At 42.9% G+C, this 27,565-nt stretch overlaps 1 protein-coding gene across 1 annotated transcript; it reads right to left on the reverse strand.

The window, feature by feature from the left end:
* Positions 1 to 797: 797 nt before the first annotated feature.
* On the reverse strand, positions 798 to 27,376 carry LOC126487863 (carboxylesterase 1F-like). Its single transcript, XM_050120900.1, has 14 exons — positions 27,215 to 27,376; positions 22,368 to 22,572; positions 21,299 to 21,443; positions 18,524 to 18,657; positions 16,283 to 16,436; positions 14,235 to 14,339; positions 13,368 to 13,472; positions 8,865 to 8,903; positions 7,853 to 7,993; positions 7,303 to 7,383; positions 6,968 to 7,115; positions 2,476 to 2,607; positions 1,419 to 1,491; positions 798 to 1,164 (listed from the first exon to the last, which is right to left on the reverse strand). Exons 1-14 carry the CDS (start codon positions 27,264 to 27,266, stop codon positions 993 to 995), a joined length of 1,686 nt encoding a protein of 561 aa, XP_049976857.1. The 5' UTR covers positions 27,267 to 27,376; the 3' UTR covers positions 798 to 992.
* Positions 27,377 to 27,565: the final 189 nt, after the last annotated feature.

A 27,565-nucleotide genomic window follows, 5' to 3' on the forward strand; every position in this document is an offset into this window, starting at 1 on the left:
ATGAAGGTTCTACAGTGACATTTGAGAGATTCATCATTCTGACTACAGGGAAAGGCCAGTTCGGGCACCCTCTCTAGGAGTGTTTTCTACTGTCCTGTTTCAGCCTTAACTTCAGGGGAACACTGTGTCCTTGATTATTGAAGCTGGTGATTCCTTGGTGATTTGTCCATCACGAGCAGTAATGGTTACTAACAATTTCTAGTAGGCCAGTTTTTTTTTTTCTTAATCACTTTTCAACACATATTTTTTTTGTCCATTCCTTAAGCTGCAGTAGGCCTTTACCAGGACCCTGAAGGAAATAATGCTTGTTGAATTTTCTCCAGTAGTTTAAGGATTTCATTCATCAGAGTACATGCCTGAGCAAGGCTGTAAGCCACACAACTGGAGATGAACTGCTAAGGCCTTGAACATGCATCTGATTTTTCCCCACGAGGCCCTGGCAGTGTACATAGAGAAGTTTGCAGCTGGTATAAATTACTCCTTTAATATGCAGTTCCTGTGTCTTTCAGCCTGTGATATTAGTTCCCAATTCACCTTTAGCACTTTAGTAAGTTTTAGCATTATTTTTTGATGTTGGGTGATATCTCCCAGCTGGAGGTGAAAAGCAAGCCTATATCCACAGCTTCTTTTTCCTGCAACAGCATGTTTCTTCTCTTTTTGCTTTCAAGGTAACTGTTTTTATGATTCCTCTTTGTGGGATATCTTTTCATGTTTTCATAAGTTCTCTCTCTCTTTCTCCCCCTACCCCTGCCTGCTGTGTGGTACATACTTTTATCTTAAACCCAAAACACAGATACTTATTTGATCTTAAAAAGAACATTTATTCTCCAAATTGAGGCCACAAGTATAAAACATCTCCCATCCCTGGCTTCTGTCTATCCCTATGACAAAATTCTTCAGAATCCTTCGAGATCCATCTTTGATTAGCAAACACTTTTACTAGAAGAACTCTATCTTGGCTTCTCTGATCTGAGGCTGGCAGAGTCTTGCATTCACAGCTCACTGTGGTCTGGCCAGGGTTGTTTCTTGGTCAGGCGATCAGTCCAGAAAGTCACTTCCTCCCCTTTTAGTCTCTGGGCTTGCTGAGTAGTAGCACCAATCTTCAGGTACCCTTCCTTCAGATCATACTCTGGCCAGTGGGGCAACCCTTCACCATTAGGGTTCCTAGGGACAGAACCAAATAGAATTCGTCAAAACTACTCTGTGATTCCCTGCATTTTCTTAATGAGATCTATAGTGATTTGTGGATTATCTGTTCCCAATCATTGCGAGAGATGAGGAGAACCAATGCAAGAGCGATGGTTTGGAGTGATTGGATTTGAGTTTACCACTAAACTTTAGAAACTGTCCTTCCTACTGAGTGTCTGAAGGTCTGATCGTGCCCACCACCCCAGTCCCATCTACACCAGCAGCCTCACCCATTCCGAGCAAAGTTGGCCCAGAATTTCATCATCATCCTGCTGAGATGGATCTCCTCTTCAGAGGCGCCACCTGTGGGGAATAAAAACATAGAGAGGGGGGTAAAAGCCTGTCACTACTAAAAGAATAGCTCTTGAGCCCGCCAGCAGCAGAACTCAGGGGTTAGAAAGGTGGAACTGTGGATCTTAGTCCTTACCTAAGGTCTACAAAATCCTGGTTCACTGAGGAAGGCCTTCAGACTGAGGAGGATAACTGGTCTAGGGTTTATCAGTGAAATGCAGCCCATCCAATACGAGCTGTCTTTATTTTCCATGTTCATCTGTTTGATCTCCCTCACTCAGGGTAGAAAGATCACACCCTGGTTTTCTCTACCCCATAATATTGTTGGCTCATAGGTCTTTTCTTAGTCTTGTAAACTTGTGAGGGTTGAGACATACAACAATGCAAATGTGCTAAGGACTTTCTTAACTGGGAGATTACCAGAGATTACCAGAGACGCCGATGTGTTATGAACAGCTATGAGGTGGGTTAGAGGCCACATGCAATTTTTGAAAGTAGAAGGTTTAGGAAGGGTTTTCTCAAATATTAACCATGTCATAGCCTGATATTGTAATATTGACTATAGTATTAATAAAAATACATGTGTTTTAAGTATCTGCAGAGATTGGTGGGCATACCAGTACACGTGAATCTGATACATAGTTAGCACCAAGTCTGACCTCACCTCCAGTCAATCATGTTTTGATATGTTATTTTGAGTATAAAATCAAGAAGTGGCCTTCTTGTCATCAAGTGGTTTACTATGTATGATATACATCTTTTTCTATTGTCAATCATCAGGAGTGTGAGAGCAGTTATGCTGGGGGCACATTAATATATCCTCCTTAATGTATGTTAGACCAGGAGAAAGACTGGTTACATTCATGTGTACCTCACCCCCATTATACTGAATTAAGAAATTAGGATCAAGACTGGAGAAACTTTCTTAAGGCTGCCAAACCAAGACTGGAGCCCAGACCTCTTGATTCTACCCTCATACCAGCTATAAGCCGTTACCTCTTAAAATGGGGGCACCCCAAACAGAGTAGACTTCATCTCCATGATCTCCAACTACGTTCTTGGGTCTCACATGTGGTGAGAAGCTTGGGTGGTACTGAAACTCATACATGTAGGTTGGAGTGCCAGTATCTGTGAAGAAATGGATTTATAAAAGTTCATATTATCTGACATATACCCAGATAGAATCAAGGATCCTCATACCTTTGAAGGATGCCTAGCCATAAGCACATCAGAAAAAGAGCTTCAGGAAAGCTACTTGATTTGCTTATATTTGCAATTTAGTAGAAATAAAAATAGTGTTTGAGTCTCATGTTAATGCAATTAGAATGAATGTATACAATAAACCTGGTATATACACTATTAGAATGAATGTATACAATAAACCTGGTACATACACTATATAACTGTTGATGATAACAGGCTAGCTTGGTGTTTTGTGGGAGTTCTAATAGCAAGAGCAGGTGTGTCTTTGACTCTTTTGTTGCTCTTTGCACCCTTTTCCTCCCATTGGTTTTCTTTGTCCAGCCTCATCATGAGGGCTTCTGTCTTGTCTTATTGTATCTTGTTTTGTCCTGATGGGTTGCTATCTCTTGGAGGCCTACTCTTTTCTGAAGGAAAGTGGACAGGGTGTGGCTCTGGAGGAGAAGGAAGATGTGGGGGGATCTGAGAGGACTAGAGGGAGGAGAACTGTGATCAGGATGTAATATATGAGAGAAGAATCTATTTTCAATAAAGAAGAGGCAGCAAATAAAAGCAGAAAGGACAGAAAGCCTTCCACCATGGAGAACCATCAAGCCACAAGGGAGGGCAGCCAGAAAGGGAGAAACAAATCACGGAGTTGGGTAACAACAGCAGCAAATCCTAAGAAAAAAAAACAATATTGAGTTTTTCCCTGTTAATAATGCCCTCCAACATAGATTGTACTCTCCTAAGAAAGGCAGAGACTTTTTCTCACTTTTAAATAGTCTTTTATCTTTTGAAGGTGAGGAATAGGAAGAGATATTATATACACATAAAAACTAACAGAGAAAAGAAGTAGCTATGGTTATATGAGATGATAAAGTTCAAGCTAAAACTGTAAAAGTAGAGAAATAAAGGCTTGTATGTTGAATGAATTGGTCAGTTTATCAATGAAATGCATGCAATGAAATGAAATGCAGTTTATCAAGAGGGAATAACACTTGTAAATATATATGTATACACCTATTATCATAACATCTAAATACATAGAACATAGATCAAATGATCTTAGGGCAATAAACAAGAACAGAATGGGACTTCCCCACTATCTGTCCTTGTAGTCTCTCTGCCTCTTATTTGCTGTGTCTCTTGAGACTCTGAAGAAGCCCCGTCACCTAGCTTCTCTGGGGATGTGGACTGAAGTCTTGTTATCCTTTGCTTTACATCTAATACCCACTTATGAATAAGTACATACCATGTCTTTCTGAGTCTGGGTTACCTCACTCAGAATGATTCTTTCTAGTTCCATCCATTTGCCTGCAAATTTCATGTGGTCATTGATTTTTTGCTGCTGAGTAGTATTCCATTGTGTAAATGTACATTTTCTTTATCCATACTTATTGAAGGGCATCTAGGTTATTTCCAAGTTCTGGCTATTGTGAATTATGCTAGCAGAAAATTCTAAAAGCTATAATATTGGCCTTCCAGGCAAGATGTGCTCGATGGTGCAATAGTACTTGTAGGGCTATTTGGCTCTCTGATTGGACTGGAGACTTGTTCCACAAGAGAGAGAATTCATTTCTGCCACTATTAATCTGGTCAAAACAGCATAGATGAGGAAATCAGGGAACTTTGGGGGAGGACTTATTACTGGTTTTTCTCCTCATTTTTTTTTCTAAATAGGATTGTGGTCAAGTTGTCTTCCAGATGCTTATATTCATCGAATAGTGCTAGTGTGGTCCATATCCACACTATCGCCCCCTCCCCGTCCCAAGGCTCGGGAAACTCAAGGAAAGGTGTGTAGAAAGGCAGTAAGTGCTGGTAGCTGAGGAAGCATCTATGAAATGCTGTCTTCTGGACATGATATGCTTTGCATCATGACTCATTGAAACTATGGTTGCTTCCACCAGACTTGCTAAAATAACCAGTCGGCTAAGGAAAGTTAAGATCAGGAGAAACAGTCTCCCCCAGAAAAGAGACACCCCCAGTTGGTTCTCCAATACCAAATGATCAGCTTTGAAATCATGTCTGTAAAGTGACATTATATGTACTATCCAGGCTACACTTATAATTAATTTTAGTAATATGTTTTAAACAATTAAAGAAAAAAGAAACCATGAATTTGAGAATCACAACAAACATTTTAAAAAGAATTAGAATGCTAGTCGGTGATGGCGCATGCCTTTAATCCTAGCACTTGGGAGATAGAGGCAGGTGGATCTCAGTGAGCCAGAGGCCAGCCTGGTCTACAGAGTGAGTTCCAGAACAGCCAGGACTGTTTCAAAGAGAAACCTTGTCTCGAAAAACAAGCAAACAGGCCAGTCTGGTCTACAGAGTGAGTTCCAGGACAGCCAGGACAGTTTCAAAGAGAAACTTTGTCTCAAAAAACAAGAAAACTGAAAACTGGATAAATAAATAAAATAAAAAGAAGTTAGAAACTATTTATCTCAAATTCTTACCGCATTTCTTCAAAAGTCAGAGAATATATGGCCCTACACCCATGAGGACAGAATCATAAAAGATGTGAAAATCAAGCAAGAATATTACAAGAAAATACAGCTGCACCAATGTTCTTCATAAACACAGATGGAAAACTAATCAACAGAATACCAACAAACCAAATCCAACTGTTAGTGTTAGACTTGTGGTTCAAATAGGAAAATGGGGCATGGTAAGGTATTCCTGGAAAGAATGTCCCTACAGATAAAAGCACTGAGATCACCAAGGAATTGAGATATAATAAATAGATAAATAAACAAATAGGATAGTATTACAGAGTAAAAATAAGCAAAAAAAGTAGTATTAATACACCCCCAAAGAAAGCTCTAAAACATAAACCAAGAGAACAGTTTCATTTGTACTAGCTTCAAAAACCACAATTTCCATAGAAATAAATTGAAATAGTTTCATTTTTCCTATACAACAAAAGCTATAAGAAATCAACAAAATAAATTAGCTAAAATTAAATGAAAATATTTCATGTTCACGGCTTAGAAGAATTTTAACTGTCAAAATGCCTGTATTGCCCGAAGCACCCTACCAGTTCACTTTAGTAAGTACCCAATGAAATAACTCCAATATAATTTCTCATATAGCTAGAAAAAAATAGAACCATTTCAAATCATTTGGAACCAAACAACACACAGAGAGGCACAGACACAGACGACACACAAACACACACGCACTTACACACATACACCTGAATCAAGAAAGAAAGTTATTGGTCAAACAAAACAAAGCACCAATACACTATCTAACTTCAGACTAAAATAAAGCTCCATAGGAGTTCTCCAGCTGATAGTGCTGTTTTAAAATGTGAGGATGTTGGGGGGGAGGGGTCACCCCACAGAGACTAGGCTGCTGGGGGTAGATCCTTGGGATTCTCTTTCCTGCCGGCTTCCTGCCTCTCTCTTCCTCTTTGCTCCTTATGTGCCATAAGGAGACCTAGTTTGCTCCACCATGCTCCCCAGAATGATGCTCAGCCTCACACCAGGGATACAGCAGTGGAGCTGGCTCACGGCACAGTTAAACAATACAAATACGTCTGCCCTCTCTGGCAACGTTCACATCAGGTATTTCCTCACGACGACAACAAGCTGAGTAAGAACTCCCATGCTGCATACCCACTACCAAACTCCTCCTGCCCTCTCTGCCCTGAGCAAACCTCCTCACTTAACTAATACTGTCTCATGGCTCCTCTGTCTCGTTCTGTAGTTTAGAAACAACTTAAGAATATGACGTTTGCCTCCTATTCCATGTATCAGCAGTTGTGCTCCAGTCTCGCTGGTACCCATGTCAGAGCAAGGGAGCCTGAGTTCTACCTCCAGCACTGCTTACTCTTTGTTCCAAAGCTTACTCTTGTCACTATAAACTACTCTACCCATGTGTGCGACAGGTCAAGCACAAACCCTTCTACTAACAACAAGTGAGTATTGGTGGGTAAATACCCTCCCTTCCTGTTCTGCTGGGATAATCCTGAGACCTGACATATGATTCTTCCCCCAAAGATTCCACAGTTCCAGCTGTCCGCAGTGGGCACGTGCTGACAGAGCATCATTGATGCCCTTCATCTCTCTCCTGCAACAGCCCTCACATCCCGGTATCAACTACCGAATTAACCACCTGCATTTACACCACTTCCTCAGAGCCTGTCATCTGCAAAGCAAAACTGAACAGAAACTTCACTGAATAAGACTTTGCACACTGACCATGAGAAGTTCCCACATCTGTCTCTCCTAAGAAGTGTGCAGGTTAGGGACCAAAGCAGGAGAATCTTGTCTCTCTCTCCCCTTCAACTTCTGGGACTCACCTCTGTGACCACGAGCCGCAATCACTGATGGGATACAAAATATCACATCTCCAACGAACTCCAAGATTCCGTCTCTAATTTTGTCTGGCTCATTGCTACCTCTTACATACTTCTCAAAGGCATCTGGAATTGCATCCTCATGTATTCCCTGAAATGGATGACACAAGCGATCAGCAGCCTGTCCATCCAATTGAGGCTTCCTTGAGTCCAACCTTCCTATGACCTGTGCAAATCCTTCCTGGAGTGATGCCTCGCGAGACATTAAATTGATCCTTAATTTGAGCCAATTCCTCAAAACTTCTTAGCCAATGGGCTACAAATCTCTAGACGCTTACCAAATGGGGAGAGAATTTCTGCAGGAATGCGATGGCCATCTTCTTATCCCATTTTACATCAGTTTGTGGAAATCCCATCATCTGTTACAAAAAGAAGAAAATGTTAAGCTGTTGTGAGTCCTGAACCAGGAAACCCATCCACTGCGAGTTGTTGTGGAGATCCAGAGAACCAGAGAGGAAAAGCACAGGATGGAGGTGTCTGTGCCACAGGCCAATTCTCCTGGACTCCCAATCCTCCCCCACTTTCCACTGGACCTTGGTTAATCAGGTTATGTGACGGTTATGCCAACAGACTCCCACCCAGCCCAAGAATGTTAGAATTCATTGAGAAAAGACAAGGAATAATTGGTATAGAGTTCTCAAGCCTGGGCATCTCAGTTGAGCCGTGCCAGAGACTGTTCCCTTGCATAAATATACAATAGCAATGGAAACAGCCGCCCAGATACAAGGCAAAGCTTAAATACAGAATTAGTAGGAAGTACAGAGTGGAGGCATGACAGCGGGTGGGTGGAGGAGCATCTGTCGAAGGGGTCTGTTTATGCTCACTCACTGTTGGCAGAAGCCAGCCAAACTCTTGCTTGTTGATTCCCACAATGTAGGGCACAGTGTTGAAATTCTTCTTGGCCAGGATCTCTTCTGGTGCCTCTGGCAGCACCACTCCATCAAGCACAGTTGGTAAGAACGGATTGCTCTGAGGAAGAGAGGAACATAGTGTCAAAGATCACCTGCCTCTCCTCCTGCTCTGCTGGTCTAAGGGGCAGCAGGAACATAGGCCCCATGTCTGTGAGCAGTAGCCACAGAAATCGGTGTCCTTAAAAGGTCTGTGAGCCACAAAGACCAAAGTTTGGCATTTGTGAGTGACGAGGTTAATGGAAACAGGAAAGTGAAGGGGGGAGCATTTTATTAAATATGCATTGTATATGAAATACTTCATATAGTCATAAGCATATATATATATATATATTATACTTCAATCATACATATTCTCCAGAATCTATTTTTACTAGTTAGGTCTATAACGTTTCCCCGAATGCTGGTTTAGTGAATCCTGGGGCTTTGTTGCAGTGATATACTAGATTGGGAACCCCTGATAACAATATTGTCATCATCCTTATATATGGGTTCCCGCTTAAAGACACATTATCTAACACTGCTTTCTCAAAAATAATTAGTATATCTAAGATTTATTTATAATATAATAGAACACCATCTGAGCAGGCTTGCCACTTTCTCAACCCTTGGTAGTGAGACACTAACTTTCTTCAGCTGCAGTTTCATAGTTCTGTTGCAGCTCATTATCGTCATGTGGATGCTAACTATGTGGGAGCCGCAAGTGGAGATGCTTTACGATCTTTTCCACAATTTTATCATGCACTTAGGTATCACATGACAATTTCCCAAAATGGCCAAACTAGAAAACAGGCAGATCTCTTCTCCATCATTTAGGTGTACTCTGTTGTTGATCCAGGTACATACACCTAAGAGAGCTGTGATTTCGCAAACAGAAACTCTTTCAATCAGAGCCTAACACTGTTAGACTCCAAACCTTAAAAAGTCCTTACCTCTTTAGTGTCTCCTTGTAAATTGAGTTTAAACAGCCTCTGTGGGGACAGCGAAGAGTTTGCCGTTAGGAGTTTTCCTGGAGTAAAGCTCATCTTCCACCCTCTGCTCCCAGTCTCTCCTCAGGAAGGCTAATGGGAGCCTGCATGGCATTCTCTCAGTACAGGCACGTGGTGGGACAGGATGAGGGAGGGCAGCAGTAGGACCCCCCAAGGTCTAGTTCCCAGAGTCAGAGTTGCTGAAGCTCTGAGACAATGCCTGCATCTGTACCGGTATCCTCCTTCAGCCCTCCCCCATCTCTCTCTACGGTAATGACAACACAAATTTTCTGTTGAGAAAATGTGGGGACAAGGTGACCTCAGTGACAGGGTGTTTTGATCTTGATGGGAACCTAAGCTGGATGGATGATGGATGGACAGGATGAGCCCTCTACTCCTCTGCCTTCTGCTATTCTTACTTCACAAGTTCAGTAGGTGAGCTGGATCACCATTCCTCAGAACACAGGGGATAACTCAAAGATGGATACCTGACACTGTTGGTCAAACCGACTTTAAATCTAAACCAGGAGTTTCTATGCATGCAAAATGTAAGTGTCAATTTTTTTATTGATTTTTATTGAGCTCTACATTTTTCTCTGCTTCACTCCCTACCTTCCCCCTCCCTTTCAACCCTCTCCCAAGGTCCCCATGCTTCCAATTTACTCAGGAGATCTTATCTTTCTCTACTACCCATATAGATTAGATCTATGTACGTCTCTCTTAGGGTCCTCATTATTGTCTAGGTTCTCTGGAATTGTGATTTGTGGGCTGGTTTTCTTTGCTTTATGTTTGAAAACCAATTATGAGTGAGTACATGTGATAATAGTCTTTCTGAGCAGGAATAAAAGGGACATATCTAAACATAATAAAGACAATATACAGCAAATGAACAGCCAACATCAAACTAAATGGAGAGGAATCTCCCAGCGACCCCAATGAAATCAGGAACAAGACAAGGTTGTCTACTCTCTCATTATCTATTCAATATGGTTCTTGAGGTCCTAGCTAGAACAGTAAGACACCAAAAGGAGACCAAGGGGATACAAATTGGAAAAGAAGAAGTCAAACTCTCACTGTTTGCTGATGATATGATAGTTTACATAAGCGACTCCAAAAATTCTACCAAGGAACTTCTACAACTCATAAACACTTTCAGTAATGTAGCAGGATACAAGATTAACTAAAAAAAAAAAAAAGAGAGAGTAGCCCTCCTGTAAACAGATAATAAAAGGGCTAAGAAAGAAATCAGAGAAACATCACCCTTCACAATAGCCACAAATAGCATAAAATATCTTGGAGTAACTCTAACCAAACAAGTGGAAGACTTGTATGCCAAGAACTTTAAATCTCTGAAGAAAGAAATTGAAGAAGACACCAGAAAGTGGAAAGATCTCTCATGCTCTTGGGTAGGTAGAATTAACATATTAAAAATGACAATCTTACCAAAAGCAATCTACAGATTCAATGCAATGCCCAACAAAATTCTTCACAGACTGCAAAAGAATGGTACTCAATTTCATATGGAAGAGAAAAAAAAAACCCAGGATAGCCAAAACAATCCTGTACAATAAAAGAACTTCTGGAGGCATCACAATCCCTGACTTCAAACTGTACTACAAGGCTACAATACTGAAAACAACCTGGTATTGGCATAAAAACAAACAGGAGAACCAGTGAAACCAAATTGAAGACCCAGATATTAATCCACACACCTTTGAGCACCTGATTTTTGACAAAGAAGCAAAAAAATTGGGAAAAAGAAAGCATATTTAACAAATGGTACTGGCATAACTGGATATCAACATGTAGAAGAATGAAAATAGACCCATATCTATCACCATGCAGAAAATTCAAGTCTTGTCTCTTTTTTTGCTTCCCATATAGATTAGATCCATATATGTCTCTCTTAGGGTCCTCTTTGTTTTTAGGTTCTCTGGGGTCATGAATTGTAGGCTGTTTTTTTCTTTGCTTTAGGTTTAAAAACCACTTATGAGTGAGTATATATGATATTTCAAGATGTCATTTTTTTCTCTGATGTAGTACTCTATTGTGTCAATGTACAAAATCTTCTTTATCCATTCTTCAGTCAAGGGGCATTTAGGTTGTTTCCAGGTTCAGACTATGACAAATAATGCTTCTATGAACATAGTTGAGCATATGTCCTTGTGGTATGACTGAGCATCTTTTGGGAATATACCCAAAAGTGTTATTGCTAGTTCTTGAGGTAGGTTGTTTTCTAATTTTCTGAGAAATCACCATACTGTACCAGTTCTCACTCCAATGAGCAATGCAGGAGTGTTCCCTTTACCCTACATCCTCTGATCCATTGATGATAAGCTGTCATCAATGTTTGTGATCTTGGCCATTCTTACATGTGTAAGATGGAATCTCAGAGTCGTTTTGATTTGCATTTATCTGATGGCTAAGGATTTTGAGCATTTCTTAAGTGTCTTTTAGACATTTTAGGTTCATCTGTTGAGAGTTCTGTTTATGTCTGTACTCAATTTTTATTGGATTATTTGTTCTTTTGATTCCCAATTTCTTGAGTTCTTTATATATTTTGAAGATCAGCCCTCTGTCTTATTGACTGGGTCCTTTGCTTTACAGGAGCATCTCAGTTTCAGGATATCCCATTTATTGTTTCTCTCAGTGTCTGTGGTACTAGGGTTATATTTAGGAAGTAGTCTCCTATGCCAATGTGTTCAAGTGTACTTCCCACTTTCTCTTCTAAGAGGTTCAGTGTGGTTGATTTTATGTTGAGATCTTTGACCCATTTAAACTTGAGTTTTGTGTTCAGTACTGTAGCTCTGTAGTAGAGTTTGAAGTCAGGGATTGTGATACCTCCAGAAGCTCCTTTATTGTGCAGGATTATTTGACTGTCCTAGGTTCTTTGATTTTCCATATGAAGTTGAGTATTGATCTTTTGAAGTCTGTGTAGAGTTTTGCTGGGGTTTTGATGGGCATTGCATTGAATCTGTAGATTGCTTTTGGTAAGATTGCCCTTTTTACCATGTTAATTCTACCTATCCAAGAGCATGCTTCCATTTTCTGGTGTCTTCTTCAATTTCTTTCTTCAAAGACTCAAAGTTCTTGTTTTACAGGTCCTCCATTTGTTTGGTTAGGCATTTTATGTTATTTTTGGCTACTGAGAAGGGTGATGTCTCTCTGATTTCTTTCTCATCTTCTTTATCATCTGTATATAGGAGTGATACTAATTTTTGTGTTAATATTGTAACCTTCCAATTTACTGAAAATGTTTATGAGTTGTGAATTTCCTTGGAAGATTTTTTTGGGGTCACTTATGTAAGCTATAATATGATCAGCAAATAGTAAGAGTTTGACTTCTTCTTTTCTGATTTGTATCTCCCTTGATCTCCTTTTGTTGTCTTATTGTTGTAGCTAGAGCCTTAAGTATTATATTGAACAGATAAGGAGAGAGTGGACAACCTTGTCTTGTTCTTAATTTCAGTGGGATCACTTTGAATTTCTCTCCATTTAGTTTGATGCTGGCTGCTGGCTTGTTGTATATTGCCTTTATTATGTTTAGGCATGTTCCTTGTATCCCTTTTCTCTCTAAGACTTTTATCATGAAGGGATGGTGTATTTTGTTGCAAGCTTTTTCAGTATTTAATGAGAAGATCATATGATTTTTTTAGTTTGTTTATATGGTAGATTACGTTGACAGATTTTTATATGTTGAATTATCCATCCCTGCATCTTTGGAATGAAGCCTACTTGGCCATGGTAGATAATTTTTTGATGTGTTCTTGGGGTGAATTTGCCAATATTTTATTGAGTATTTTTGCATCAGTGTTCATAAGGGAGATTGGTCTGTAATTTATCTTTCTTAGTAATGTCTTTATGTGGTTTGGGTATCAGGGTAATTGTAGCCTTGTAAAAAGAGTTTGGCAATGTTCTTTCTATTTTTATTGTGTGAAAAAATTTGAGGAGTATTGGTATTAGTTCTTTGAAAATCTTGTAGAAGTCTGTGCTGAAACCATCTGGTCTTGGGCATTCTTTGGTTGGGAGACTTTTGGTCACTGTTTCTATTTCTTTATCAGTTATAGGTCTATTTAATTTACTTATCTGGTCTTAATCTTCCAAGATAAACTGTGATATTTTCTGAAAACTTTTGCTTAATAACCCCATTCTCAAAATTCAAGATAACTTTTGGAAATACGGAATGTTTAATTTATCAAAACACAACTGAAAACAATGGCAAAATATTAAATTTAGAAAGAACTGGGAGAACATTTAAAAATTTTTGCCTGATTGTTACTGGATTATTTTATCTAAAATATTCTGATATTAAAAAGAGTACTTTGAATTGCTACTTGGGATCAGGTGGCTGATACCACTCTCAAGGCATGAAAAACTATGCCAAGTAGTTTGGAAAGAAAGAACAGCTGAATAAATGAATCCTAGAACCAAGCACCTGGAGTTCAGACCCTTGGCAAACACACCCACCATTTTCTGCATGACCTCCAAGAGCTCGTCCTCCGTCTTCTGGCGCAGGCAGTGAACAAGAACAGCAGATGTGGTGGTTTTGCACCCAGCCATGAGAGCAACTTTCTGTAAGAGATATCAGGCAACCACAGAGGTCAGGAGCAACATCATTATCCAGCATTGGGGTAGACAGTGGGTTCTATCCTAAGCCCCACTTCTAAAGACAGACAAGTGATCATGAAAAACTCTAGAGCAAGCCACTCGGAAGGCAGAGGCAGGTGGATCTCTGTGAGTTCGAGGCCAGCCTGGTCTACAAGAGCTAGTTCCAGGACAGGAACTACAGAGAAATCCTGTCTTGAAAAAAAAAAACTCTAGAGCAGCAGACTTGGGGTCTAAAGCCAAAAATTTGTTGCCTCTGTCGTTATTTGTAATGGTTGGCATGAATGCATCTATGTCTGTTACCTTGACTTTTAAACTAGTCACAGTGTTGGAGAAGTATATTTATCTTAAGGGAAGCCAGGTACAGTGGACAGAGGACAAGGAATCTATGATTCCACTGTCTCTTTCCCATCCACTTCCTCCATTTGCTGGCCATTTGGCCCCTAGTTTGCAGTGCCTGCTACATCAGGAGAGCTTGTGTATGTGGCATACTGCAGAGGGCCACCCTGTCTTCCCACACAACCCATGCAGGATTGCAGGGCATCTGAATAACACGAACCACAGGGAGAAGCTTCAGAACCTGCAGAGTGTGGTTTAGATGGAGCTTTAGAAGTGATCTCTGTCCAACCATTCTCATTTCAGAAATCGCTTGAGCTCATAGCTCAATCCTACAGCCAGAAAGACCCCCGAGGACTTCAGGAAAGAGTGTGGTGATTTTCTGGGACCTACCTCAGTGATTGTCCTGACATCTGTGGTAAACAAACCGGGAGTGATAACCACGCCACTCTCAGAAATGGCCCTGTGGAAGAGGTTCTTGGCCAAGGGAGACAACACCTGCCATGGAGAGAAGAGGAGAGTTTACACTCAGAGGAGGGGTAGACCGACTCATTTGCCCTCTGAATGCTCCCCTGCCCTGGTCACTCTTGAAGACTCTGACACTCGGTAGACATGACAGCCACCAATCTGTCTATTCCATCTCTGAGACTGTTCTCAGGCCTGAGATTCCACAAAAAGAAACTCAGTGGACTACAACTACGATGCGGAGTAAGGACCTGCAGAGGAAGTGTGTGGCAAGTGCCTACGGCAATACGAGAACTAGTGAAAGGCACTGCGGCAGTTCCCAGCAAAAGTTCTGCTTGAGAAGTTTTTTATTCTGAACTCATCCAGAAAAGTATCGTGTAAGGGAAAAAAAGGACTGAGGATGCAGGTCAGCAGGAGAACTACCTATGGGCTGAGCTAACATGAACAATGGAAGGAAAAGAGGGAAGTACACAGACACATACTTAATAGTCTCTTATTTATAATAGAAATAAAAGTAAACACTTCAAGGCCCTAGCATTAGTCAATTCATGACTTAACATGGAACTTTGTGCAATTGTGAATGATATATATATATATATATATATATATATATATATAGTGTTTGGGAAGATATATTTATATATATTTATGCCATATTGCATTTTAAAGGATTGTTTCATTGTAAAAACAGCATAAGACTTTAAGAGTCAGAAGATGCATGGAATCATGATAAATAAATGATAGATAAGTAGATAGGCAGATAGAGAGAAAAGAGACATGACATTGAGGAAACAACAAGAGATAGATGTGAAAAAAATACCTTCTGTGACCATATAAGGTTCACAGGGCTATGGATGACATTCCTCCCCCTCTTAAAATTCATTTGCAATTTTTCTTTTCTTCAACGTGTGTGTGTATGTAAAATGAAATGCACTAACTATGCTGATATTCTGCTCAACTCTGAGAGTTTCATATAGCTCCCAGAACTTTCTATACCTTCTCCTTAACTTCTATTTTCCAAATAAGCAATTTTTTCTTAATTTACAAATCATTTTGGCTCTTTCCTGCATTCTTGCCTCTCTCCCTTGCACACATCCTTCCTCTCACTGACTGTCTGCAATGGAACTCACTTCCTCTGCCCCAGGTTCTCCTGCTGTCCTAGTAGTCACGGACAAACTGTGAGGCCATTTCAGAGAGGATCCTGCCTGTTGTGCACACTGAAGACCCCTGACATGCACATCTACCTCGGATCCAAAGAACTGCTTCTTCCTATCTGCAGTTTATAATCAACCTGATTTCCCAGCAGAAGCAAGACAAGCCCCAGCCATGACTAAGGAGCCACTGGCTGTTGATAGCAGCTAAAAGAAGGGGAGTCAGTGTTCTGTAACAGTGTGGCCCCAGTGAGTAGACCACTCTCCAGTGAAGGCCACACACCCACGAGTATATGGGCAACATCAATTATATTTGATGAATTTAAAACCAAAAGAGGCACAAAGGTATATGGGGAGGGAGAGGCAGGTGGATATGGCAGAAAATGGGAAAAGAGTGAACAGCATCAAAATACATATTCAAGAAATTCTCAAATAACTAATAACAGAAACATGACAAAACCAAAGCCTTCTTGCAAAATGAGACTTAACCTGTTTCTTAAATAAACATGCTTTAAATACTTGAAAAAAAATCCTTGATAAAGGGGAAAAAAACTCAACTAAGTGAAGAGGCTGTGGTTGCCACTGATCCGAGCTAGAACTGGAGATACCTATGGCTCTGGGACACCAAGTTAAATTCTGAGCTGCCTGGGAACCAAATACTGTTAGTTTGGTTGTCAGCCACTGACCATCAATATTGTGTCATGAGAAAAATGGACACTGAGTATAGGTTTTGGGTTTTGAAAGCAAACAGGTGGTCTATAAGAGATTCCATTAGCAGTCACATCAGCAAGCCTGCACACAAGGCCTGGTGCTGGGGACACTTACAAGAACGGAGACACTGAAACCTCCTGCTGACTCTCCAAAGATGGTCACAGAGTCTGGGTCCCCTCCAAAGTTGGCAATGTTGTCTTGAACCCAGCGCAGTGCAGCCACCTGGTCCAAATGACCCCAGTTCCCCCGGCTGTGTTCATCCCCTGTGCTGCAAGAGACAGAGAAAGTACACATTGCGTGGCAGGGATCTTAGGACCACAGATGTATTGGGGAGTCCTTTGCAGTTTTTCAGAATCCTGATGAACTTGGCACCCCTGACAGGAATCTTCCCCTGTGCAAGGCTCTCATTCCGACAACTAACTATGTACTAAGGGTTCAATATGTATCTAAATCTGGTGTGAGTGCTACGGCACATCTCAAAACAAAACAAAAAAATATGGCAACACCTAGCTCACAGGACAGAGCATAAATTAACCGATAAAATGATAATATAATGTCAGCAATGGGGAAAAGAAAATCAGGTAAAGAAAGAAACAAAGGTAGGTCTGGGATATGCTTTAGACTCACAACCAGAGACGCTCTCTTTGAGGTGGTGGCATTTGATAGAGACCTAAGTAAAATGAGCACCAGGGCTTTGTAAATACCCAAAGAAGAGTTTCGATTAAGATGAGCTGCAGGTGTGACGGCCTTGGGGCTGCGGGAACAAAAATATGCATGCAGCTTCCGTGAGACGCGAGCAGAGCCACTTTTGTGAGCCTTGGCAAGGCTTCTATGCCTTTAGAATTCATGGGAGTATTACACAAAGGCATGGCATGGCCCAATCGCTCACCAAGTGTTCTGGCCACAGTATGCAGCAGCCTCCATGTAAAGTTGCAAGTTTGTTTAAAATATTGGTTCTAACATTAATGCATCCCTCAGAAACCGGGCTTTGAAAGGGGTGGAAAACGTGGATCCAGAGCCGCAGGATTCTGAGCATATTTTAAAGATAGAGTCATGAGGATCTCTGGCCTGAATGGAAAAATGTGTGAGCCAAAAGAGGAGAATCTGGGATGTATGCAAGGCCTGTGTTGTGAGCAAATGGGTGCTTGGAGCAGTCGGCAGCTGTGTAGGGTCCTGCGGGAAACGGATGAGGACCTATGTTGAAGGAATGATCGGTGGGTGCCAAGGGCCAAGTTTCTCCCTGTTAAGCGGAAGAACGCCATGCACGTCTACGGAAGACCAGGAGGCAGGTGAAAGGACTGTGTAGGATTTAAAGGTGGGATTGGGGATTACAGATAGTATAGAAGAGTTGTTGGAAGCACTCAGGGTGCTTATAGAGAGGGAGAAGGAAGCACACAGTGCCTGAGGACAGAGAAGAGAGGCAGAGAAGGCGTGTACTGGGCAGTGGGGAAGGGCGGGGAATGGGAGCATCTCATTGTTGCTATTATAGTCTTAGGAGCTATATATGGTTGGAATGAGCACTGGGTAAGGTTGCAGTTAGCTTCTAGGCTGAGAGCCCTCCATGAACCCACCCCTTCCCTACTTCCCTGTGCAGAAATGTCTAACTTTCAAGTGCTGTCCTGTAGTGCTGATTGCTGTCACAGAGGAATGCTGAGTACTGATGAAATACAGGTGGCCATTTCAAAGGCAGCAACAGGAAGCCTGGACTTTTCGGAATCAATAGGACTTGGTCTCATAGAGCAGGAATCTAGGAAGATCCCAGAAGCAAGAGGAGTGTGGCTGAGGAACGTAAAGGTAGATAGGGCCCAGTAATGAAAGACGGGACCTCCCAACAAGGAAATTTTTATCAAACGTCCTGTGAAGGATACCATTACTAAAACTGGGTCCTTGCTCCTTTAATTCTGCAGATTTGATGGTTTGGATATGGTCTTTTTCACAAGAAAAGGGGGCTTCAGTACCTAACGTCCAGGTATATCCAGTGGGAGAATTTGTAGAGGGTAGGGTCTGTCATTGGGCACTTTATTCCTCGGGGATGTGTGCTCAAGGGAATCATGCTGTATCCTGAGAAAGCGAGTTGTTCCCAAAAGAGCAAGACTGTCTTCCCATTTTCTCTGACTTGCCGTATCGTTGTCTCTCTATCCCACAGACTCAATGTCTATTCTTCCACCATGATGCATTGTAGCCTAGGGCCCCTCGCCACACCAAAGTCTGATGATTCAGTCCTTGGTTTCCAGCCACCCAAACACTGAGTTAAACAAATCTGAGGTCCTCGACATTGACAGATTTCAAATTCACTGCTGTAGAGCTGATCAATACAGAAGCCACCATGCAGAGAGGAGTGTCCACACATCCTACCTGAAGAATCCCCAGATGCTCAGGCGGTACTGAATGGTTACCACTACCACATTTTCATGTGCAGAGAGGGCCAGTCCATCATAGGTGGACGCCCCACCCAATGTCAGTCCACCTCCGTGGATCCACACCATCACCTAGGTAGAAAGGAAAGAACCATACTTGTCATAGGAAATAGAATTGGGAAGGAGCTCAGAAGATGTTTGGTTTGGTTTGCATGGCCTGGTCCTGATTCAGGGCATCACCACTCAAAATTCACCAGCTGGGCTGCAGAAATTGTACGTCTTCCTCAACTTACCTGGCTGGAAGCCAGGATGTCACCTCATTCAATGCCCCTACCTTTCTCTTTAGACCTCTGTGCCAAGTCTCCCCAGGGCTCCTCTAACTGAGAGCTTCGTTATGGGAACAAGAGGGAACAATGATGTCATCTTTTCCCCAGCATGCTGACATCCTGATACATGGTCCATTCAGGCAGCTTAGTCTTTTAGCATCATCTCTATTAACTGTAATGTGCTTACATGTTCATATCCAGGTCTCCAGTTGGTACCCTTTCCAGCACAATCCTCCCCATCTTGCTAACTCCATTTACATCTCCCCTCTCCATCTAGTCCTCAGCCATCTTACTATTAAGAGCACCTACTCTACACTAGGTTCTTTCATCTGGCTTGAGGCTGAGGAGGAATACAATAACTGTTAATTTAAGGCTTCGGGATTTAAGGAGCTCACATTTCAAAGAACTGGGAGAAAAGAAAGTTGAAACCTTATACAACACTGCTAATAAACAGGAAAGAGAAGGCAAGGATAATCTGAACAAAGTTATAAAAAAAATGAAGATTATCCCATTTGATGGATAGAAAAACTGAGGCACCTCTGCTGGGATCCCACCGCTAATGAAAGTGGAAGGAGGACTTGAGCAGCCATCTGACCAGAGCTCACAGTTGAGCTCCTAACCAATGCAGTCACAGGCACAGTTTGGTGATCTGGGCCAGCAGCCAGTCCTCCCACAGCTCCAACTTGTGTCGGTGCTGCTGTGACCTCCACTAAGACTCAGGCACAGCTCAGCAGCCACCATGGACCTGTTTACAACATGTGAGGGAAAAAAAGAAGCTAGGAAGATAAGTGATTCCTGCTCTTTAGCGGGTGGAATCTATGTGCCTCTGGGGCCTGCGTGCATAGCTGGACAGTCCCTTGCTTTCCAAGCTCTATGAGCTTCTGTTTCTCCTCCCCTTGGGGTCTCTACCACCTACAGGGAGGGTCAGAGTCAAGCTCATCTTGAAGACTGAGCCCACAGGGTAGTCAGTCCTATGTTGAAGCTGTTATCTGAGGTGTCTGTGCAACCAGATGACAAGATCTTTGAAGGCAAGGCTCGGCATAATTGAAGTAGGAAGGTCATCTGTTTATGTGTTACTTTCATTGGTTAATAAAGAAACTGCACTGGCCTTTTGGTAGGTTAGCCCTTATTTGGGTAGAGGAGACTGAACAGAATTCTGGGAGGAAGAAAACAGAGTCAGGCAGATGCCGTGCTTCTCCTACCCAAGACGGACAGTGGTTGGACTCATGCCGGTAAACCATAGTCAAGTGGCAATACACATTAACAGAAATGGGTTAATCAAGATGTGAGAGTTAGCCAGTAAGAGTCTAGAGCTAATGGCCCAGGCAGTGTTTGAATAAATATAATTTGTGTGTTGTTATTTCGGGTGTAAAGCTAGCCGTGTGGGATGAAAAGCAGGCCTGCTTGCATTTTCACTACACATAATGTCTCCTGTCTTCATTTCTCCTAACCCTAAGTCTGACTGTGTAGACACAGAGTCCAAAAAAAAGAAGCTGAATAAATGGGTGGGGGTGAAATTTGTTCTTACCTCCTTGTGCAAAAAGGTTTAGGGCCAAATACTATTCTGGCATCCTCCTTCCCTTCGGAGTTCCATTCAAGGTGCTCCCAGGGGACTGGGTGGGTGCTCATACTCTACCTTATTCGACTTCGAGGGCTCAAGGGTCATGTCTTTACAGAGCTTCTCTCCAAGACTGTGTGTGGTCTGTCACGGGCAGCCTGCCCCACCCCTGCTTCTTCATTCCAATAGGAAATGCTGACTCACTAGGCAGTCAGCATGTGCCAAGGGCAACCAGGGAGGGGAGAGAGCTTCAATAAAATCACAGGTGGTTGGCAAAGGGCATGAAAAGCGCCTATGAGATTGCCCCAGAGTTCTCCCTCCACACTGCCATCATGGGCCATGAGCGCTTTCACCTGGCAGTGAAAGTCGGCACAGGTAATGCGAGGAGAGAGGCGGCACACATCTCCCTTGCCAGGCCTTGCGTAGGGGCACAAGCTTGAAGATGGGAACCCAAGCTCTTGTCCTGCCATTCCTTCTGGGTGCCCTCTCTTCCCTACCTGACCCTCAGTTTCTCTACCTGTACAGGAAGACTTGGGCTGTTCGTTTTCTCTAAGATTTCTTCTGGTACTAACATTGTTGTAAATTGTGCCCTAACTGCTCTGGAGACCAGATTTTTAAGCTAACAACTAAGAGTAATCATTTTGAAAAACTTGTATTTGTGTAAGAGAACATGAAAACCTTCAGCTGCACATTCCAGATGTATAGCGATCCCACCAAAATCGGGGTCTTTGGAAGAAACATTTACATTTTCTGTGGTGAAAGGAACCTCCTGGTCCCTGACCCAGTCCTGGCTTGTCTACCTGTGCATCTAGCGGTCTTAATCCCTTTCCAGTCCCACTGAAGACCTGGATGCTGTAGCACAAGGGACTAGTGCGGTTCCGGTGCTTACCGGCAGCCTTCTGCTCTTTGTCAAGTCAGCAGGAGTGTAAATATTCAGGTAGAGACAGTCTTCCGAAAATTCAAGATGAATTTTCTCCTCTCTGTTGGTGATGAGGTCATTGATTCTCTGCCCTTTGACTGCATCTTGGGAGCACCTGGAGGAGAGAGTGGACACCTGAAATTCCAACATATAGAAGCTGGAAGTGTCACCTGGGTCCCTACCTTGCACCAGAATATTTGAGCTTGTGAATAGAGCTGTTTTCACAGGACTGGAACTTGGCATAATTAATAAGAGGAGTTTCATGGGAAAATGGTGGGAACCCACAGCTCCCCAACCCAATAGAGGAAGAAACACTTGGCATCTCTCCCCTTCCTGGAGCCTTTGGGGGCACTCTGGAAAGATGTTGTTCATAGTCTGACCTACTGAAATATGAAAATCTAACCAGTGTCTTCTCAATGCCTAGGTTGATCTTTCATCAGGTAACCTTCTTCTAGTCCTATTGAGACTTCTGTGAATCTAGGAACTGCCACTAATAACTGTTTAGCCTATTGCCTATTGCAAGTTATGGCTGAGGTCTTTATGGGATGACCTGCACTCTAATAGTTAGTCACCAATGCTGGACAATGTTGACTGAGTACCTTTTCTGCTCTGAGCACCCATCTTCCAGGTTCAAATAGAGCCAATGTTATCTCTAATGACCTCCGTCATCCTTTTATGAAAGAATAACTCTTGACTTCTCTAATAAGAGATCACGAAGGACCAGTAGGATAGAAATAGAATTGGTGGGAATTATTGAGTCTTCCTGGAGTCTCAGACACTGGTTTTGATTTTTCTCATATACTAACTAACTCGTTTACGCTTTAGATTAGTACCTCTTATGCCCACTTCTGTTTGTAGCATCGGTTTAGAGAGAGTGATGAACAGAGGAGTCTAGAAAGCAGTGAAAGGTCTGTAGTGTTTCTAAAGTACTCTGGAGGACTCCAGGAGGCTATTGGACCAGTGAATGACCCCCCCTCTTGTATCTTTCTGTGACAGATGTCTCTGCTGAACAAGGTCCAGACCCTCCACAGCGACTTACATAGGAGGGTAGGAGGTGGCGTTCTTCACAAAGCTCCAAGGTTCTGCAGGCTGTGGTGGAGCAAACCTCAGGGATCCAAGAGGAGGCTTGGCAAAGGGAACTCCCAGGAAGACAGCCACAGGCTGTGTGAATCCTTCTAAGCTGACATATTTCCCCAGAACTTTCCCATGAACAGTGTTCACCACAGGTGGTGAGGATGCATGCCCTGTGGAACACGGAGGAGAGAAAGGATACATTAGAGCGACAAGATCATGGATTCCATGTGGGTTTTCCCATTTTCTAAGCACTTGACCTTGAATAAGTCACCTAATTACTTCTGGGCTCATTTGCTTCTGACCTGACATTAAGATGAAGAACATTTATTTCAGAGGGTTGATTCAAAAATCAAACTGGAGTGTGAGGTAGAACAGAATCCAGGCAAAGTCACAGTGGAGAAAGAACTGCTAGAACCAAACAGAACTTTGGTTCCCTTGAGAAACCTGTATCCATCAGGACTCTGGTGTGAGCTTCATGCTGGACCAGAGGAAGAACAAGTGGTTCCTCTCTCAGGAAGGTGGCCGTAGTGGAAAACAGACGTGTTGCGCCTGATGCTGAGATAAGAAATGTGTACCAAAAGAAGGGCTAGGCAGGTGCCAGTGAAGTTGGAGGAAGTGAAGTCTTCTGAGTGATGGTATCATGAGGTTCTGAGACAGTCAGCAGGAGGATGGATGATTAAGAGTGATGGAGAACCAGGTGGTGGTGGTGGCGCATGCTTTTAATCCCAGCACTTGGGAGGCAGAGGTGGGGGGGATCTCTGTGAGTTCAACCTGGTCTAAAAGAGTTAGTTCCAGGACAGGTTCCAAAGCTACAGAGAAACCAAGTCTTGAAAAATTAAAAAGAAAAAAAAATGATGAGGGTACCCCTTCCTCCACAACTTCTCCAGCAAAGGCTATCATTGGTGTTTTTGATTTTAGCCATTCTGACAGGTGTAAGATGATATCTCAAAGTTGTTTTGATTTGCATTTCCCTGATCGCTAAGGAGGTTGAGCATGACCTTAAGTGTCTTTTGGCCATTTGAACTTCTGTTGAGAATTTTCTGTTCACAGATCAGTGCCCCATTTTTTAATTGGGTTAATTAGCATTTTAGAGTCTAGTTTCTTGAGTTCTTTATATATTTTGGAGATCAGACCTTTGTCTGTTGCGGGGGTGGTGAAGATCTTCTCCCAGTCAGTGGCACGGGGTTTTGATCCTACTTCATGTTCTGGCTTTGTGGGAGCCTAGCCAGTTTGGATGTTCACCTTCCTAGACATGGATGGAGGGGGGAGGACCTTGGACTTTCCACAGGGCAGGGAACCCTGACTGCTCTTTGGACTGGAGAGGGAGGGGGAGAGGAGTGGGGGGCGGGGGAGAAGGGGGGGGGGGAGGCGGAGGGAAATGGGAGGCTGGGAGGAGGTGGAAACTTTTTTTTTCTTTTTCTCAATAAATAATTTTTTAAAAAAAGAAAAAAAGAAGGCTAGAGATATAGAGTGATAAAGTGATTCCACAGCAAGCAAAGTAAGAGGTCCACAAAGCATAGCATGGACCCTGGCCGGTAAGGATGAATGGCCTGTTGATGCCCAGGTGGAGCCCATGGGGAGAAGATGATCCCGAGAGTCCGGTGTTTGGGGAGTACACTGAACGCCTGACTGAATTACTAGATTTTATATGGTGGGCAAAGAAGTGTCTGAAGTGTCTATGGCATTGCGAACACAAAGATCTAAAGTCTGCTGGTCTGTCTGGGTAGGGTCCTCCAAGGTGAAGAGAAACTGGGTCAATCTCCTGCCTGAGCTTTCAGCTCCATTCTTGAATAGAAGATGGTCTTTCCTCATCTCCCTGCAGCTTCCTCTTCTGTCCTTGTACCCTCTGTGGGACCAGAGAGAACCACCCTGACCCTCCTTTAAGCATCAGGAGGACATCCACGCTCTTACAATTCCATCACCACCAAGTCTGGCATCTTCTTGTTTGTGCAATAGCCTACCTGTCAGAGCATCACTCTTAACACCTAATTTCTACCTTTTGGTCCCAAATCTTCCCCTTTAGCTGCAGAGAGTTTTTTAATTCCTCCCTTAACAGTTTTTGAGAGAGAGAAAGAACATAAAGTTGGGTGGGTAGGAAGGTGGGAAAGAATAGAGAGGAGCTTGGAAGGGTAAAAAATATTATCAATACTGTATAAATTTTAATATTATAATAATAAGGTGTGGTCAGAAAAAACTTCCAGATTTTTTTTAAATAATCTTGACATCAGTACATCTTGGCATCATGTCTCATAGATACTAGTCCCATAAAGAATTAAGCTTACAAGATAGCATCCATGAGACATGGTCTTAATAATCAGGTCCATAATATGGGAATTTGGTTGTTTTTATTTCTGTGGCTAATTATTATAAATAAAAGCAAGTGAATTTCTGGGGGACACACAACTTATGATGTTTCTACATAATGACATTTGATTAGTGATGTGTGTTTTCTTTAATATCCTTAAATTATCAGACTGCAAACTCATCCTAAGTCTAAGAAGAGCTTTCTAGAGAACAGCCATTAACCCTAGACCCTTTCGGAAAATCCTGTTGCAAGTCTGGGGCCATGCCTGATACCCTGTGAAGTCAATCACATGCCTGTCTCTTTTTGTCATTGCTGTTAATAATTACTTTTTTGTTTAACTTTCTACTTTTAGCACACTGCTGAAACAGACTTCCTGGGAAACCTGGATATGAGGCGACCCATAGATGGCAACACAACATGTTGATTTTTCTTCTTCATTTATGTGAAGAGTTGTTTACTGTGCTCGGGCCCCATTTATACTCGGTAAGAAACTGCCATGGAGAGACATGGGGATGAGCATGGGGCATGAGGACTTGCTTCCTGCCCTGATATGGGGCAAAGGGAAGAAAGAAGGCTAAAGGTGAGTACACAACACCACCTTCCTGTGGGTTCAGTGCAAAGGCCCTGGTAGGTGACCCAGGGCTCCCGAGGTACACTGATGACCCCAAACCTTGGGAGTCTGGGCCAGTGGAATCCCCTTCAGTTCTAGACCAGCATGGGCTCCATAGCCAGTTAAGGTACAACCTGAACTGCATAGTGAGGCAAAGATGAACAAGGAAGGATGGCAGTGTGTGTGGTCATCTCAACAATGAGAGGCCAGAAGGGACACACACTGTTCTGTCCAGACGGTGAGCCTGCAGCGTGTGTGTGTGTGTGTGTGTGTGTGTGTGTGTGATGCCACTGTAGGAGTGTGAAGCAAGGGAAAGAGCCAAGATTACAAACAGAGCTCTAGCTGAATAAGAACCCCCAACAGAATGGTGGTAGGAAAAGGGCATGAACCATGGAAACCTGAGGAAGAGACGGCGGAGAGGAGTTGAAAAGAGGGATGAGTGCTTCAGCGGCAAGACGGCAAAATCTGATCACAAATGCTCAAGTATGGCTGAATTAGCTGTGAATGTTCGCCCAGAACACCCAGAGCAGTGTGTGCAGGCATGCAGGGGGAAGGGAAAACAAGACTATTACCAACAGCAGTTACGACTTACATCATCTAACTTGCACACAGATGTGATAACTACTGTGTACCAGATGTGTATCCCTGTTTCTTTGAGGTATTCATACCAAGAGTCTTTCCAGGTTAACTATTGGTCTGCCCATTGAAGTTGGAAATACCCTGTGTGGAGTTTCTGGAGATGGAAAGAGTGGTGTTGCCAGGGTAACCAGCAGCAAAAAAAATGCTCTGCTCTATATCTGGGTCCTTCATCACTATTATACACTCTGTTCCAGGCCTTTCTCACTGTCGCAAGTCCAGACAGGGTGAGGCTTTTGGGTAACTGAGTGTTGAGCCCTGACTCTGGATTCAGGAGCTAGGGACAGCTCAGGACATGATTTTCCAGACAAACTTGGAAGAACACACATCCCTGTGAATCTCTTTTCTCAACCAATAAAATGCCACAGATATATGTTAAAATCAATGCTATAGTCATACATTAACCATGAATTTAATGTGTGTGTGTCTGATGCTTATGAGGCCATCATGACCTGCGGGCACTGTCACTCTCAGGGTCTGTCCCCTACAGAGTCACAACTCTAACTGCTTGCTTTACCCAGATTTGATAGCGTGGACCACTGTCCACCTGCCCTCATCACCCAGAACCTGGTACCAGACAACCAAGACAGTTCTGCTCTCCAGTATTCTTTGAAATGCTAACAAAAGAGACATTTGCTGCAGATCCTCAGCCTTGAGCCTCCTCACTGATCTGACATTTCCTGAGCCCCTCACCCCCAGTTCTTCTATGCTGCTCCTCTTGGAAACAATGAAAAACAGACTGTCTTTTCGATGGCTGTTGGGTTCTGGAGTGCTATTTTGACCATACCCCATGTTTTCTAAGAATACATCCCATACTTAGGTATTAATATGTATAATACGTATGTATTAATAGAAAATAAGCGTGGAGGGCCCACCACATATAGAGACCTGAAGAGGAGCCTCTCCTTTAAGAACTTGAGAAATGAAGCCACTTAATCCCCTCCGCAGTCCGGCGAAGTAAGGAAGCCTGTTCCACCTGATTGGAGTTGTGCTGATTCCGCTCCTGTGCTTCTGTTGGGATTGACTCCTTACACTTCCGTACCTGAAGTGTGCTGCTGGGTCTCAGGGTTTTTATCCTCTCCTGATCTCAGCATGTCCTGTGCTGTGGTCTGGGCCACTTGAAGGCAAGCCCAAGTCAGGAGAGCGAATTCCCCCACAGAACCGAATCGAATCTGTCTGTCTTAGTTTTGCTCTATGCACACACGACTCTGCAAGGATTTTCAAATATGTCCCCACAAATTTGTATTTCAAAAGTACTCACCCCAAACCACGCAGGTTGCTAGTGACACCCAGCACAGAGCACGGAGACACATGGTGCAGGGACAGGCTCCTGCCAGGTCAATGGAGTTTCTGAATGTGACCTGCAAGGAAGAGGAGTGAACGGTCCTGCCCACATGCTGGGAACCTGCCAGGGATTCTTGCCCACAAAGCTCAGTTACACAAGGCGGAACAGAAATCCTCTCCCTCTTCCAAAAGGCTCTCAGGGCTTTCTGTGGGATCCCTGTGCCACCACCTCTCTTCCAATGTTTACCCTGCTTTATCTGAGCACTCACCCACCCAGTGATGGCCCCCTTTTATCTAAACAACCAATCTGAAATCTCAGATTACAGAT

The sequence above is a fragment of the Alexandromys fortis genome, unplaced genomic scaffold, assembly GCF_014885135.2.
Source record: "Alexandromys fortis isolate MF-2015 unplaced genomic scaffold, M_Fortis_MF-2015_v1.1 scaffold_181, whole genome shotgun sequence".
Lineage (NCBI taxonomy): Eukaryota > Metazoa > Chordata > Mammalia > Rodentia > Cricetidae > Alexandromys > Alexandromys fortis.